The 16,136-nt window shown below is 39.2% G+C and overlaps 1 protein-coding gene across 2 annotated transcripts; it reads right to left on the reverse strand.

Moving 5' to 3' along the window:
- Positions 1–3,878: 3,878 nt before the first annotated feature.
- Positions 3,879–15,849, reverse strand: yy1b (YY1 transcription factor b). 2 transcript variants are annotated; one of them, XM_056480899.1, is made up of 6 exons: positions 15,207–15,849; positions 11,916–12,072; positions 8,560–8,592; positions 8,353–8,413; positions 7,469–7,627; positions 3,879–4,930 (listed from the first exon to the last, which is right to left on the reverse strand). In XM_056480899.1, the coding sequence occupies exons 1-6, from the start codon at positions 15,709–15,711 to the stop codon at positions 4,748–4,750; spliced, it is 1,098 nt and encodes a 365-aa protein (XP_056336874.1). In that variant the 5' UTR covers positions 15,712–15,849; the 3' UTR covers positions 3,879–4,747. The 2 variants fall into 2 exon arrangements, with proteins under 2 accessions (XP_056336874.1, XP_056336875.1); XM_056480900.1 differs by lacking the exon at positions 8,560–8,592.
- Between the last annotated feature and the right edge of the window lie 287 nt (positions 15,850–16,136).

Here is a 16,136-nt window from a genome sequence, read left to right on the forward strand (position 1 = left end):
AAATAATTGCAAAGAAATAAATATATTGTGGTTACTGCAGTGAAAAAAAAAATCTTTAGGAAAATAAAGAAATAAACAGTACATTTAAAATAACTATTAATAAAGATGAAAATCATTATACCATAGCTTTATGGTGAAATACAAAAAATGTACAAATAATTGCAAAGAAAAACAAATCCTGTAGTACAAAATCTTGTTTTTAATAGTATATATACAGCTGAAGTCAGAATTATTAGCCCCTCTGTTTATTTTTTGCCCAGTTTCTGTTTATCAGAGAGCAGATTTCTCCAACACATCTCTAATCATAACAGTGTTAATAACTCATCTCTAATAACTGATTTATTTTCTCTCTGTCATGATGACAGTAAATAATATTAGACTAGATATTCTTCAAGACACTTCTATACAGCTTAAAGTCACATTTAAAGGCTTCACTAGGGTAATTAGGGTAAAGTTAGGGTAATTAGGCAACTCATTGTATTTTCTTGCTCTGTTAAACATCATTTGGGAAATATGTAAAAAAAGAAAACTAAATTTAAAGGAGGGCTGATAATTCTGACTTCAACTGTATACGTATATTTACAAACCTTTTCAAACAAAAAATAATCAGAACATTTGAAATAAATATAAATAAAAATGGAAATAACGGTTTTCTTAACAGTAAAGTGCTAAAATTGTACAGATAAAAGAAAAGCAGATATTGTATTGTAGTTTAACGTTTATAGTTAAGCTAGCAGCGTTTATAGCATAGAAAAATCACCTATACATTTAAAATAACTACAAATAAAGAGTATTTATAGTATAGTGCTAAGATTTTTACACATAATTTGAAGAAATTACAATGGAATTGTAGTAGATTGTAGAATAAATTTGACAAATCATTACACAGAAAAACAAACAAAAAGCCAGTAAATCTGATATAACTATAGACTATTAATTTTATTTTAATCTAAAAAAGTAAATAAGTAAAATACAAAATAACTGGCAGTAAAATTCAAATAAACAAAGACAGACAATAATAATCGTTTTTGGTTAACATTTACCAATATATAAAAATATACTCAATATTTTTGTGAGTCACTTTCGCAAATTACATTTTTTGCTAGTATATTTGACGTCTACAAAGACAAAACGAAGATTTGCTTATATATATATATTTAAGATGATCTGTAGCTTTAAATATGCAGGTAACTTCCAATCTGTCCACTAGAGGTCAGAACTCTGAGGTCAGGATATGAGACTCATTATTATTCATAAAATATATTAACAACAAACATTGGAATAACATACAATATTATTAAGTACTACAATAATGATAATACATATTTTATTTATCAAATAACAATTATGATAACAATTTCCTTTCATTGGCTTTTATTTTAGATCTTTAAATAATTTCTGTAATTTGTTTCTGTCACATCAGTGAATTACAGCAAAATCATTGAATCATGAAGAACATATTATGGCAAAATCAATAGAGATAAAAGAAACATTACATGAATATTTATTTAATGATCATACTGAAATATGATGACAGATTCTTTCTGCTCTAAATATACACTCACCGGCCATATACGCACCTCCAACTGCTTGTTAAAGTGTCTAATCAGCCAATCACATGACAGCAGCTCACTGCATTTAGGCATGTAGACATGGTCAAGACGATCTGCTGCAGGTCAAAGCGAGCATCAGAATGGGGAAGAAAGGGGATTTAAGAGACGCTGAACGTGGCATGGTTGTTGCTGCCAGACGGGCTGCTCTGAGTATTTCAGGAAATATCCAGTGAGCGGCAGTTCTGTGAGCGCAAATGCCTTGTTGATGCCAGAGGTCAGAGGAGAATGGCCAGACTGGTTCCAGCTGATAGAAAGGCAACAGTAACTCAAATAAGCACTCGCTACAACCGAGGTCTGCAGAAGAGCATCTCTGAACACACAACACGTCCAACCTTGAAGCGGATGGGCTACAGCAGCAGAAGACCACACCGGGTGCCGCTCCTGTCAGCTAAGAACAGGAAACTGAGGCTACAATTCACACAGGCTCACCAAAACTGGACAATAGAAGATTGGAGAAACGTTGCCTGGTCTGATGAGGCTCCATTTCTGCTGACACATTCGGATGCTCGGCTCAGAATAGTGTGATGCTATCATGTCAATATGGAGCAAAGTCTCTGAGGAATATTTCCAGTAGCTTGTTGAATCTACGCCATGAAGGATTAAGGCAGCTCTAAAGGCAAAAGGGGGTCCAACCTGGTACTAGTAAGGTGTACCTAATAAAGTGGCCAGTGAGTGTAATTGAGGATAAAAAAACAGTTTAGATGCAGACATTTAGACGTTATCCACTAAAACCCTTTTAAACACCAATACTGCATGTATTATTATGGTGATGATAATCGTTTTATAACAGACTGAAGCAGTTAAAATCACTGAAACTGAAATAAACCTAAAGCCATTTAGAAAGACAAACCTGAACATGTAAAAAGTAATGGTATACACTAACATCAGGCATCTGGGGTTGTCAGAGTTGTTTTATTGTGTTTGTACTGAAAACAAATATGAGAACTTTTTAAAAGTTTTTGTCCTGTTCTAGTGTAAATATATAAAAACCTTTAAATCATGAAGCATTTTCTAGACAAGTAAATAATGTCTTGTTTTCAGAAATAATCAAACTGGATTTTTTATAAACAATCAAAGTAATCTGCCAATGGGGTGAGTAAAATAAACCTATTTCAAACAGAAAACAACATGAATTCACCTACCATACTGGCAAGAGTATTGAGCTTTTTTCATAAAAGGATTAATTTTGACTTATTATTTCTGAAAATGAAAGAAGAAAAATCTAAATGAAGACTTTGGAGTGGCCTAGTCAAAGTCCTGACATGAACCCAATTGAGATGCTGTGACATGACCTTAAAAAGACTTCCAGTTCATGCTGGAAAACCCTCCAATGTGGCTGAATAACAACAATTCTGCAAAGATGAGCAGGACAAAATTCCTCCATACATATTAACTGATTGATTTATATACAGTCAAGCCCAAAATGATTCATAACCCTGGAAAAACCTGACCTAAAAGTAGAAATGCTCTGATCGATCGGCCAATAATCACATTTAATGACTCGATCGTTACTCGCTGATCGCGGAGTGTTTGTGTTAGTTGGAAATGAGCTAAATATTTGAATGAGCTTGCATGTATTTAGGCCTTCTTACATATAAAACTGAAAGTTCTGTTTTTAATATTATTGCAAGTTCACTAAAACCTGGCTAAAATATTAGATACATTAAAAAAACTAAAGAAATAATTATATTTTTAACATGTACATGTAATAATAGAACTTCTTGTCACTTATTTAATAAACAGTACTTTATAGACCTACTTCCTTTTAGTAAAGTAATGGATTTATAGGTTTGCATTTTAACAAACATGAGCTCCAAACTTTCCCTTGATTGAGACATGTTGAATTTATCCTCCATCATTTGCAGTGTTTCCAAACTGCATTGTTAGTCTCATAAGTATAATTACTTATACTTAGAATAAATACTTGCTTTTAATGGTTATATGAAACGTGTTTAAGGGATTAGTATCCTTCATTTATACTCTTGGGTAAAGAGAGATGATCACTTAAGTATTATACTTAGTTTTATGCATTGTAAAGCTTAAAGCATAATCTGTATCGGCTGCTTCTTATACATTGACCAGTTGTCTTCTGTGCTGGGTCAAACAAAAACCTTGCTGGTTGAATAAATGTGACAGAAATGGCCAGAAATATAAATAATTTCAGGCTTGACTGTATATATAATGCTGTATATGATATATCACACATATCCCATCATAATTCAGACTGAGTAATGTTAGTTTGATTTCATGACATCAAAACAGATGTGGGTGACAAAAGGTGATTTTCCCTCTTTAATTGCTTTTTGCTGAAATACAGGTGAGGTGTGAATACAGGTGTGAATATAAACAAAGGACAGTTGATGCTCAGACCCTCACCATACACTCTCTGAAGAAGAAAACAAAGACAATAACACTGCAGGTGTGCTCAAACACAACCACTGCATCTTACACATCACACACGCGCACGCACACATAACTCATTACCCATGATGCATCACAGCCAGACCAAACCACAGAGCAACACAAGCAGACAGAGCTACAGAAATAACTCCTGAAATAAGTGTACAATATGCACACTGGAGAAATACCAAATTAAAAGATATGATGCATGAAGAGCACACTGCAAGAACAGCTTTCATTTAGAGTTTCTGTCCTGTTCCTAGTGCAATCATCTACAAACTCTTCAATCTGTCAGCATTTTCTAGACAAGCACAAACTATAGTCGTGTTTTCAGCAATAATCAATCAGAATGAAGAGAGTTTCTCCTTAAAACAAGCAGAATAATCTAGTTCTCAGTCTGAAATGAGCTTATTTTTCTGACCCCATTGTCAGACTCATGACTTGTTTTGCTCACTTCCTTCTGACTCGTTATATCTGGTCTAGAAAACACTTCTGGAGTTAAGAATGTTTAGATATTCAGACTACAAATGAGACACAAACTCTAAATGAAAGCATCTTTGCAGTGGATCGAGAGACTGGAGAAAAAGTGGAAGAGAAAGAAGCGCTCGGCTCCTCGTGTGTGTGTGTGTGTGTGTATATATAAACACAGGGTTTTCCTTTAGTCTTTTTCAGTCCCCTGTTCTCCTTAAGGTCATCTCGCAGAGCTCCAGCACACACACACACACACAGAGAGTTCACTGGTTGTTTTTGGCTTTGGCGTGTGTCAGAATGTGTGATTTGAGGTTGGTGGACTGAGCGAATTTTTTATTGCATCCGTCGAAGGGGCAGACGTAGGGCCGGTCGCCGGTGTGAATGCGCACGTGTGTGCGGAGGTTAAAGTCCAGAGAGAAGCGTTTCCCACAGCCCTCAAACGTACACTAGAGCAACACACAGAAGCACAGAGCTGTTACACACACTGAAGAGGCCTCATTAGCTCATTACAGAGAGTTCTGAATCACTCAGTACATGACAGCGCTTGATCTTCATTAACACCTCCTCTACACACGCCCATGCTGCTTTCACGGATCAGATGACTCTGCTCTGATAGCTCAGATGGGTCTGTTCTGCTCTAATTGGGTAAATGAGTCTCTGCTCTAATTGGTCGGATGACTCATCTCTGCTGATTGGTCAGATGACTCTGTTCTACTCTGATTGGTCAGATTACACTGCTCTGCACTGATTGGTTCGCTCTGCTGATTGGTGAAATCGTTTTGCTCAGTCAGATGGCTTTGCTCTGATGACTCAACTCTGCTCTGATTGGTCAGATTACACTGCACTGCTCTGATTGGTCTGCTCTGCTGATTGGTAAAATGTTGCTGCTTGGATGACTTCTCTCTGATTGGTCAGATGGGTCTGTTCTGCTCTAATTGGTCAGATGACTGATTGGTTGGATTACTGCTCTAATTGGTCAGATTGGTCCACTCTGCTAATTGGTGAAATGTTGCTGCTTGGATGACTTCTCTCTGATTGGTGAGATGGGTCTCTGATCGTATTGGTCGGTAGCTCTGTTCTGCTCTAATTGGCCAGATGACATTTTATCTTTGCTCTGATTGGTTGGATGACTCTGCTGATTGGTCAGATGGGTCTGTTCTACTCTAATTGGTCAGATGACTCATCTCTGCTCTGATTGGTCAGATTGGTCCGCTCTGCTGATTGGTGAAATGGTTTTTCTCAGTCAGATGACTCTGCTCTGATAACTCATCTCTGCTCTGATTAGTCAGATGGGTCTGCTCTGATTGGTCAGATTACTCTGCACTGCTCTGATTGGTCCGCTCTGCTGATTGGTGAAATTACTTTGCTCAGTCAGATGACTCTGCTCTGATTGGTCAGACTGCTGTACTCTGTTATGATTGGAGTGTGTTGCAAATGAAGGCCTCCTTGTCCCTCAGCTATTTTACACTCTTTAGAACAGTAAAGGCAGCACTGCATTTATCAAACTTCAGTTTTATTGTGATAATGAAACACTAGAAGATCTGCAGGATGTTTCTCAGTGACACATTTTGACCTAGACTCTACAGCTCTACAATATTAACACCTAACACACATCACAGGAAGACATTATTAAGCGTTTATGGGGAAAATGCCATCTTAATGAACAAAAAGGCTATATTAGTGTAAAACGTCTCCGTTCTGCAGACACCTTTAAACACAAGAGCCCGTCTCATGCAGATAAATCCAGGGTTGCTGAATGTGCAACTGACTGAACTCTCGATTCTTCTATTGGAAATGGCTGCTTTGTAAGAGTCAATCCACACTCAAAAATAAATGGTTTGTCTTCACAATAAAAGCTTCTCTACATCTACAGCACAAATAAGCTGTGTTTGGAGAGTAAAAGTGTATGTTGTTCAGCCCTTTTACTTTAGGACAGAATGACTGTCTGTGTTTAGCTTTGATTTTAAAGCTTTGCAGCACTTTTACATTCACAAACAGCAACATGACACTGCATGACAGGTAATACTCCAAACACAGCACTTTAGGAAACACTAAAACAAACTCAATGCCTCTATATATGAGCTCTACATCTAAGAAGAACATGCTGAGTAAATAAATAGTAATATTAGAATACGGAAATTACTTTTACCAAATGTCTTAATCAACATTATTAACCCAACAGGAGAAGCAATAGATATCTGCCCTTGGAGTAAAGCTAAATAAATCCATCTCCACTGATAGATGTTCGTTTAGGTTTTAACTGTAAATTCTGAAGACGTGTAATCGTCACTCACTTTGCTTCTCCATTTAATGCATCAAAGGGTCAGTTCACCCAAAAATGAGCAGTTTTCCAGCTTACGTAAGTGATTATAGTGAGTAAATGTTTATTTTTGAGTAAACTATTACTTTAAGACTAGATTTTTGCACTTAAAAATGAGGTGCAACTAAATATTTCTGCAGTTTGTGCAACATTTAACTCTTTCCTCACCATTGGTGAGTTATGAAGACAATCCATGTTTTAGGCATATTACAGTAAGGGAAGTGTGTGTGTGTGTGTGTGTGTGTGCGCGCGCGCGCGCGTGTGTGTGTGTGTGCGTGTGTGTGTGTGTGTGCGTGTGTGTGTGTGTGTGTGTGTGTGTGTGTGTGTGTGTGTGTACTACTTTTAGAAAAGTGCATTTTTCTGTTGGGTTTTTTTGGCCAAAGATAGAATAAAATGCTTTGTTTTTTTGTTTGAAAGCAGAGGCTTGCTTCTACATTCTGTTAAATACATGCTCATATATTCCAATCAAAGTATTCTGATTGCCATCAAATTCAAGTGAATATCATTGAAAATGCTGACGGTGGTGATTTTTGACATTTAATTTATTCCAGTTAAATTAGGCCTGTAAATATGACGATAACTTATCCAGCCCTCTGATGATCATTTATAGACTCCTGTTTCCAGCAAACGCTGTCCTCAACAGCAGTCTGACAGATGGACGTACCTGAAAGGGTTTTTCTCCGGTGTGCACCAGCTGATGGCGCTTGAGTTTGGAGCTCTCCACGAAGGCCTTCCCACACTCGGCGCACACATGAACCCGCGGGCCGTGAGTGTGAAGGTGTTTCCTCATGGCTGAATTATCCCTGAACATTTTACTGCAGCCCTGTCAGACACACACACACACACACACACACACACACACACACACACACACACACACACACACACACACACACACACCCATTATAGCCCTTTAACACAGCAGATCATGTCAGAGCAGCTTAACACAGATGAAGAGATATATGGTGTAGCTCTAGTTAATGAACACTTATTCAGTTAAGTTTAGCATAAATGTCACCAGTGCTTGACATTAACTCTTGATCACCAGCCACTGTGGCGAGTAGATTTCCAACATTATTAACAATTTTGTTGTTGGGAAAATATTTTATATGCATAAATTTGACTTTGACATGCTAAAATAACTTGATTTAGATCTTGTGTTATATCCACAAGCTTCCTTGTTCATTTAATAATTATTTCTCAGCCACAAAAATATATATAGCTGTATACATGCACTTTTTAATCAACTTTCTTTAAAACAAAAAACTAAAACAAACAAACAGTTGAGTTGTAAAAAAAGAATTAGTCAAACAACTTTTAGTTATTTGGACTAGAAACAAGACAAAAACTGTAAGAAAGCATTATTTTGTAGTGTGTGTGTGTGTGTGTGTGTGTGTGTGTGAGCTGAAATGTGGTTGTTTACGACACCCATTATAACCAAAGCGCTCGCTACATGACACAGAGAATGTCAACATTACATAATATTATTATTATCAATATATTGTTATAACATAAAACACACAAAAGTGTCAGACACACACTCTTCACCTTATGTGGACAGGCTATGGTTCGAGGAGCATCGTCCTCCCTGATCTTCTTCGGCTTCATTCTAGGCACAATAACAATCAACGTTACCCAGCATGCCCTGCTTCAGAACACATCCACCCGTAACCCATGGTGACCCAAACCCAGCCTTCAGTGACCCATAAGCCGCTCATTTGACCAATGAAAGAGTTTCTCCAATCTAAGACTTACCGAGAAAACTGACCGCCACTGTTGCTGAAGGGGCTGAGAAATAAAACAACTAACAGAGTAAATGTCACGTCAAAAACATGCTGCGCAAAAGCAGGAGACGAGGGACACGGTGAAGGACGTTCACTCCGAGAACACCCCTATTACAGTGACGCTGTCGTTCCTGTGTTCTGAATAAAAGCAGTGCCATGGCACACAATCAAACCCATCTTTAGCAGGTTAATCAGAGTTTCTGTTTTAATTAGTCTCCACACTGCAGCTGAAGAACAGCATACAGAATATTAACGATAATCCTCAAAGATAAACGGTCTATTATTGGTGTCCATAATAGATACTGGTGTAATAGATCACAGATCTCACGGTTCAGATCACATTGTGGTTGTTTAGTCACCGATTGGTCCATTTTTCAGATCAGCCCAAAAGGGGCGGAGACCAATGCAATTTGCTTTCCATTAATTACAGAAACAGCACTGCAAGACACTTTTGGTTTTAACAAACAGAACTGAGAAGCTGTAATTTAATTACAAATAAACTGAAGAAATAATCATCTGAATAAAAATAAACTCAAATATTCAGTGCTGTGAAATCTAATAAATCTAATCTATCATTGGTACAACCCATATTTATTGTGGTCTCATCTTCAATAAATGATTGTTATTCACTCATTAAACTACATGTTTCATTGCTAGATGATCATTTTTGAGGAATTACTCAGTGGCATATTTTTGATGGCTGGTTGTTGCCACCTACTGGTGAACTAATGTAATTGCTGCCTACAACTTTCATTTTTGTACGTCAAGTCATCATATGACGGTGATTTTAATCTTTACCTAAACATCAGTGGTTTTATTTAAACTAAATTGTTCTCCCATTACTGCTGTGCTATTTGACTGCTTGTATCTTCATAACGAACTCAAAACACTGAAGACTCAATCTCGTTATTGATTTTTGCGTTTTCAGATTTGAATGCAGCGATTGGAAGGGTTAATAAACATATGCAAATCAGCATCATTTATAATTGATGTTGTGTGGGTGTTGAAATCCTGATCTTTTAATGATTAATCATGCAGCTTACACAATGCATTAACTCAGGTTAAAGAAGTAGTGACAGAAAATACCTTTAATAACCTGAGAAACCCACCACATCCCCAATAACCCATCACAACTTCCTCTGTCATCATTATATTTCATGGTAAAGCCTAATAGCTTTCATAAATGTGATTTTAATAACGCGAGAGGATCTCTTTACACATTTCGATTTATCTACAAATTAAAAAAAAAGTATTAATCGACAGGGCATGCGTGTTCTGAACCGTGGGTTGTGATCTGTACGAATCATGGATCAACCTTGACCTTACCTATAATCCCTAATAATAAATGTTTAATTTCTCATAATAATTAACTTTTGACGTGAATAGTAATATCAACATTGCCGTTTATTAAAACAACTTTTGACGGATGTTAATTACTTTGACCGCACTAACCTTAGTTAGATTAAAAACTGCTTCATCATGTGAGAAGAACACCTTCTGCATTGCGGAGACGTATACTGTAAATGTATCTTACTATTCGAGATGTGGAATCTGGCCAAATTAATGTAAACACACAATCATCACCTGAAGGGGAACAAATGATGAAGTTTTGAATGTTGGCCAGCGCTGTGTTGTGCTAATATATCAGCTAATGTTGTGTTACAGCAAACACTTTTTACAATATCTTACGAGTACAATTCTTGAAATGTTCTTAAAAATCATCTTTCTAAAATTAAAATAACTGCTGAAGCTACAAACGCTGGTGTGGAGACTAATATATTTACTGTTCTCGGTGTGAACGAGCCTTTACCGTCTCCGCTGATCACTGCAGTGAGGAGAACTTTAAGATGAACACTCTAATTAACTTAAGCAAAGTGACTAAAGGACATCTTTTACAAACAATGCACTAAACATCAATAACAGGAAGTAGACTGAAACTATATCTGCATCAACAAAGATCACACACACAGGGTCAGAAATAAATGTTGTCTGTTTTGGTTTGTTGTCAGTATCCGAATCGCTGTGTGATGTCCATTAATGTGTACTGAAACAGCTTCAGCTCATTAATACACTGTTCTCTGATCAGTCAAAATAAGCCTCAGTTTCAGCAGCGCATCGATCTGCTGATCCTCAGGAAAGATGCAGCTGCACTGATAAACAGATTAGACTAGGGCTGCACAATACATCATTTGATCATCGATATCACAATGTGTGCGTCTGCAATAGTCACATCACAAGATTGAGTTGGGATTACAGTTGATCAGAATCAATCTACATGTCAAAACACATGAGATCTGTGGAGTCATTGCAATATCTAACCACTATAGAGTGAGAATTGAGCATTTTGATGTGATTTTAAGGCCTGTGTGAACATTTTAAGAGTTTAAGGCATATTAAGAGAGCATAAAGAAGTTTAAAAATAGATTAATTTTACTCAACTGTTTATATGATGACTATACAATGCTCTTTTACATTTGACTATTCAATTTCTGTACCCAAATACTCTTAGACTATCCCCAGAAAACCATAACATTTGCTCCATTGTGTTTATGACTAGTTTATTTTAAATATATTTCTTTATGTTTATTATATGTATACCATAACTTACATAAATTATATTTCCCATCCAAAATAATCCCAATCAATCTAATGTCTTTCCAAACAGAGCGATTTAAGGCATGTGGTGAAACTGTATTATAGCGCAATGTATCTCACAAGAGAAAAAACACTGCAATGTTAACTTTTCCAATATCATGCAGCCTAGATCACTCATATTTGATCAAGTTTGCATCATTTTCCTCTTCATAACTGAAGCAGGACTCACACTGCGTTCACACCTGCAGGAACAGAACACACACAGCTCTAAAACTGGGGAATTACAGCTCTCTGCACCATATTTACAGATCTGATTCATTTCTGACCCTGACACACACACACAAACAGATGCACAAGCATGCACACACTCATGTGCGCACACACACACACACGTGCTCACACAAATAAAGGCGCATGCGTATACACAAACAGATGCACACGCATACACACACTCTCATATGCAAAGACACAAAGAAATGCACATGCGCACACACAAACAGACACACAGAAACGAACACACACCCACACAAACACACACATTCTGCTCACAAACTCGAGTGCACACACAAACAGAGGCACTTGCATGCACACACAAACACATGCACAAGCACAAGCATATACAGACACACAGAGACAATTTAACATATGCACACACTCATGTGCACACACATGCTAACACACACACACAGTAGAGCAGTAGTGTTGTGGGTCAGTGTGCGCGCTGTCTCTGACCTGGCGAACTCCGCCAGCTGTTTGGGGTCAGACAGGTCAATGCCCGGGATGCCGCCGGGCGGGAGCTTCTTCCCAGTCATGTACTCAGAGTAATCAGGCGGAGAGTTTTCCCCGATGATGTGCTCCTCCACCTCATGCTCCAGCTCCTTCTTATCATCTGAAAGAAATCATCAATCGCTTCAGTGGATGATGAGGATCTACAGCACGTCTCCCACCAGACCTTCAAATGTCTGCCTGTCACAACACATCATCTTTACTCTGTAATATAAGGCCACAGAAATTATTAATAATGATGTTATTATGACCATTTACAGCACTGAGTATATGACTAAACCGCAGCATTAATAATGTTCTAAAACTAATGTAAACAGATCAGATGTTGTCCACATTTATGGAAACATGACGGGCGAAATATATAATGCCTCAATAAAAATAGCGCAATTAATCTAACTATTGATTATTGTCACTTAACCACATCAAACTAGTCCCTCAGCACTAGTTAAGACTCCACATCACTGACCACAACAGACTGCTCTGTCAGTACTAGCTCAACTCCATATTGTATAACCACACCAAACTAATCCAGCAGCACTTGTTAACGCTCTACATTGTTAACCCACACCAAACTACTCCCACAATGCTAGTTAACAGACTCATCATTAACCCCATCAGACTAGGCTAGCCCTGCAGTATTAGTTAAGAGACTCTGTTTAATTTAACCACACCAGTACTAGTTAACAGACAAGCCAAGGCATTGTATAACCACACCAAACTAGCCCAGTAGCACTACTCTGCATTATTTAACCACAGTAGACTACTTACATAGTGCTAGTTAAGACACATCATTTAACCTTACCAGACTAATCTAGCTCAACTAAACTAATATTAGTTACCAGACTGCACATTCTTTAACTAAATCTGACTAGTCCTGAAGCACTAGTTAAAACTTTAAAACATCATTTAACACACCAGGCTAGTCAAACACTGGTAAACAGACTCCACACATTAAACCACACCAGGCTAACTGTTACTCCCACACTACTAGATAACAGACTCACCATTACCAAACTAAGCTAGCCCTGCAGCATTAGCTGACAGACTCCACAATATTTAACCACATCAGAGTCCAGACCAAGCGGCAACCTCCCGCTCTCCCTCGGGAAGCCAATACGGAAGTAACAGAAACTGCAATTCATCAAAATTCCGCTAGTCCTGGCTCCATAATAGGGCAAATTGCAATTGAGCCCTCTGTTAGAATGGCCAACTTTACAGCAGAAAAAAAGGTGTTTACAGCCTGGTACAAAGAACGATTTTGGTTCATATAGCTATTATTACCCTCAATGACAACTGTGATGGGGGTGAATTTTTTTATAACTCATCCATTTCCTTTATATTAGGTTATATTAAGTTTGCATAATTAAGGGCGTGGCCACTTGAGTGACAGCTAGGTCTCACTGGTCGCCGTCACTTCACCTCAGCTGAATCCGGCAGATTAGCCACTGATCTCGGCATATTCATCGTATTTTTGTGTTGTTTTATGTGGCTTTACACAGTCAGCTGCCTTTTGGACTTATTTCTTACAATTATCAGATGATATGGGATGCTGTGTGCATTTAATTGTGCTCACAAACCGTTCACGTGGCCTCCGTTTCCCATGTGAGTAAAGTTATACTTGTATACCATCTCTATAAATGTATTAGTTTTATTTAAGATCATTTATCATTAATATTTTTCTTTAGACCCGTAAAGCACTCCAGAATGTGACAGAATGATTAGCTGTAGGCTCTAGAACAGTCATCTGAAGCGTTATCATACAGTGTTATGCTGGATTTTATCATTAGTCTTGCATTTACTAACACAGACTATATCTGAAGAATTTGGAAGTAATTCACGTTTTCCTCCTGTAGAAAAACGTCATAAGAACAATGTTTAGTGGCTCAATGTGTTACTACAGTGTTTTTAAAGTCTAATCACTTTATTGATATAGTGTACAGCCGAGCACATGTGGTCAGAACACAAATGAGCCGCAGGTAATAAAGTATCAAGCGTTTCTCCCAAAGTAAAGTCTGTCTGCCAGGTCTAAGCAAAGTGCCAACAGGTGTCTGTAGCTCCGCCCACTCTCCGCCTCTTTGCCCTTGTTTGGTATCCCGCCGTAGGTGCGATGACGCGCGAACAAAATGGCGACGGTTGGCCGCGCCTACTTGTGGCTTCTTTTGCGCTCTTCAGAAACCTATGGGTGACGTCACGGATACTACGTCCATATATTTTACAGTCTATGGTCCAGACTAACTTATTACCACAGTACTAGTTAACAGACTCTGCATTGTTTTGAAACAACACTACTTCAGAAGCACTAGTTGACAAACTTTACATTGTATAACCACTCAAAACTAGTCCAGTAGCACTGGTTAACAGACTCCACCTGACGGTTGCTCCCACAATACAAGTTAATAGACTCACCATTACCAAACTAAGCTAGGCCTGCAGCATTAGGACTCAACATCAATCACACCAGAGTCCAGACTAACTTACTACCACATAAATAGTAAACAGACTAAGTTATAAATGTATTAAAACAACACCTGACTAGTTCAGAAGAACTAGCTAACAAACTTTACATTGTATAACCACACAAAACTAGCCCAGCTGCACTGGTTTACAGACTCTATACAGTTAAAACCACCAGACTACCTCCACAGCACTAGTTAACGCTAATGTACCAGACTAAGCTAGCCCCGCAGCACTAGTAACCAGACTCCACATTGTAACTAGATCTGACTAGCCCCACTAACGTTAGTTAAAACTCTTCTTTAACCACAACGAACTACTCAGGCAATAAGTTAACAGACTCTACATCGCTTAACCCTACCAGCCTTTTACCACAATATTAGTAAACAGACTCATAATCATTTACATTATCAGACCAAGCTAGCCTCGCAGCACAGACTGCACGTTATTTAACCTACCTTTCCAAACTAGTTAACACAGTGACCTCTTCAGTTTCAGCCGTTAAAATAACCGAATAACCGTCACACCTGTTCATATTTTTAATTACAGAATGGCGCGCGCGGGCTCAGCTTAACCCGCGGGACTGTGTAACGGTCGCTTCTCACGGCCTGCACACACACAGCTGCAGCGTACTCGCGCCATCTTCCAGCCTCGCACCGACGCCATCTTTACGGGCGGCCATACTGGACTCAGGGAACATGGCGGCGCCCATCACCAGCGACAAACATGGCCTCCGACCAAAACAAAAACACCCAGAGCGAGCGCAGGAGTTTACCCACTCACCTGACGCCCACATGGTGACGGAGAACTCCCCCTCCAGAGTCTTGATCTGCACCTGCTTCTGCTCCCATTTCCTCCCGCTGGACTCCGCCGCGCTCAGGTAGCTCTTCTTGCCGGTTCTCTTGCCTCCCGCCGCCGCCCTCCGTCCCGCACGCCCCCCGGAGCTCCTGCCCGCGACCGTCAGTAGCGTCTGGCCGATGTACTGCGCGTCTGCGCCGGGTGTGGGCACCGGAATGAGGATCTGCTCCTCGAAGGCATCCGCCCGCAGCTCCGCGTCGTCTCCGACTACCTCCTCGCGGGTCTGCAGCAGGATGACGCCCGGTTCCCCATCCCCGGTGTGCAGCGGCTGCAGCGCGATCATGGCCGGCTCCTCTTCGTCCTCATCTTCATCTTCTCCGCCGATGACGGTGGTCTCAATGGTCTCCACCTCGATCTCCTGCAGCTCCACCAGCTCCGCGGGCACCGCCGCGCCCTCCGCCTCGATGTACAGCGTCTCTCCGGACGCCATCGTTAAACGTGTGCTGCTGTCATGGAGCGGTTCCGTACACAGTCTTTCCCACACACACACACCCCCTAACCCGCACACACACTCCGGTGTACAAACAACTGCTCCAGCGATTCACAGCTCCATGCGCGCTGCCGCCACATCTCGCGAGAACAGAAAGTAAAGATGCATGACTCTAGGAGGACCGCATCCAAATCTCGCGAGAACACAGTGTAAACAACAGCTTTACCACTCTTCTCTTCTTTTGAACACATTAAACTTGTTAACGTATTAAAAGCCTGACATTCTGAAGCTGTTTATATGGATTTAATACTTTACAACTCTACTTAATGCCTACATGTAAATTACGGTTTAGTTTGATAGTGTGCATTATTACAGTCAGGGTTTTTCTAATTCATTTCTATATTGCAAATAAGTGTTACCAGTAC

Source organism: Danio aesculapii, chromosome 20 (genome assembly GCF_903798145.1).
Source record: "Danio aesculapii chromosome 20, fDanAes4.1, whole genome shotgun sequence".
In the NCBI taxonomy this organism is placed as follows: Eukaryota; Metazoa; Chordata; class Actinopteri; order Cypriniformes; family Danionidae; genus Danio; species Danio aesculapii.

Excerpts from the sequence above, each read along its gene's own strand:
- yy1b (XM_056480899.1), bottom strand. The coding sequence starts at position 15,711 with ATGGCGTCCGGAGAGACGCTGTACATCGAGGCGGAGGGCGCGGCGGTG. Across the intron at positions 8,414-8,559 it reads AGTGGCGGTCAGTTTTCTCG|AATGAAGCCGAAGAAGATCA; the intron begins GTAAGTCTTAGA and ends TATTGTGCCTAG. Across the intron at positions 7,628-8,352 it reads CCATAGCCTGTCCACATAAG|GGCTGCAGTAAAATGTTCAG; the intron begins GTGAAGAGTGTG and ends TGTGTCTGACAG.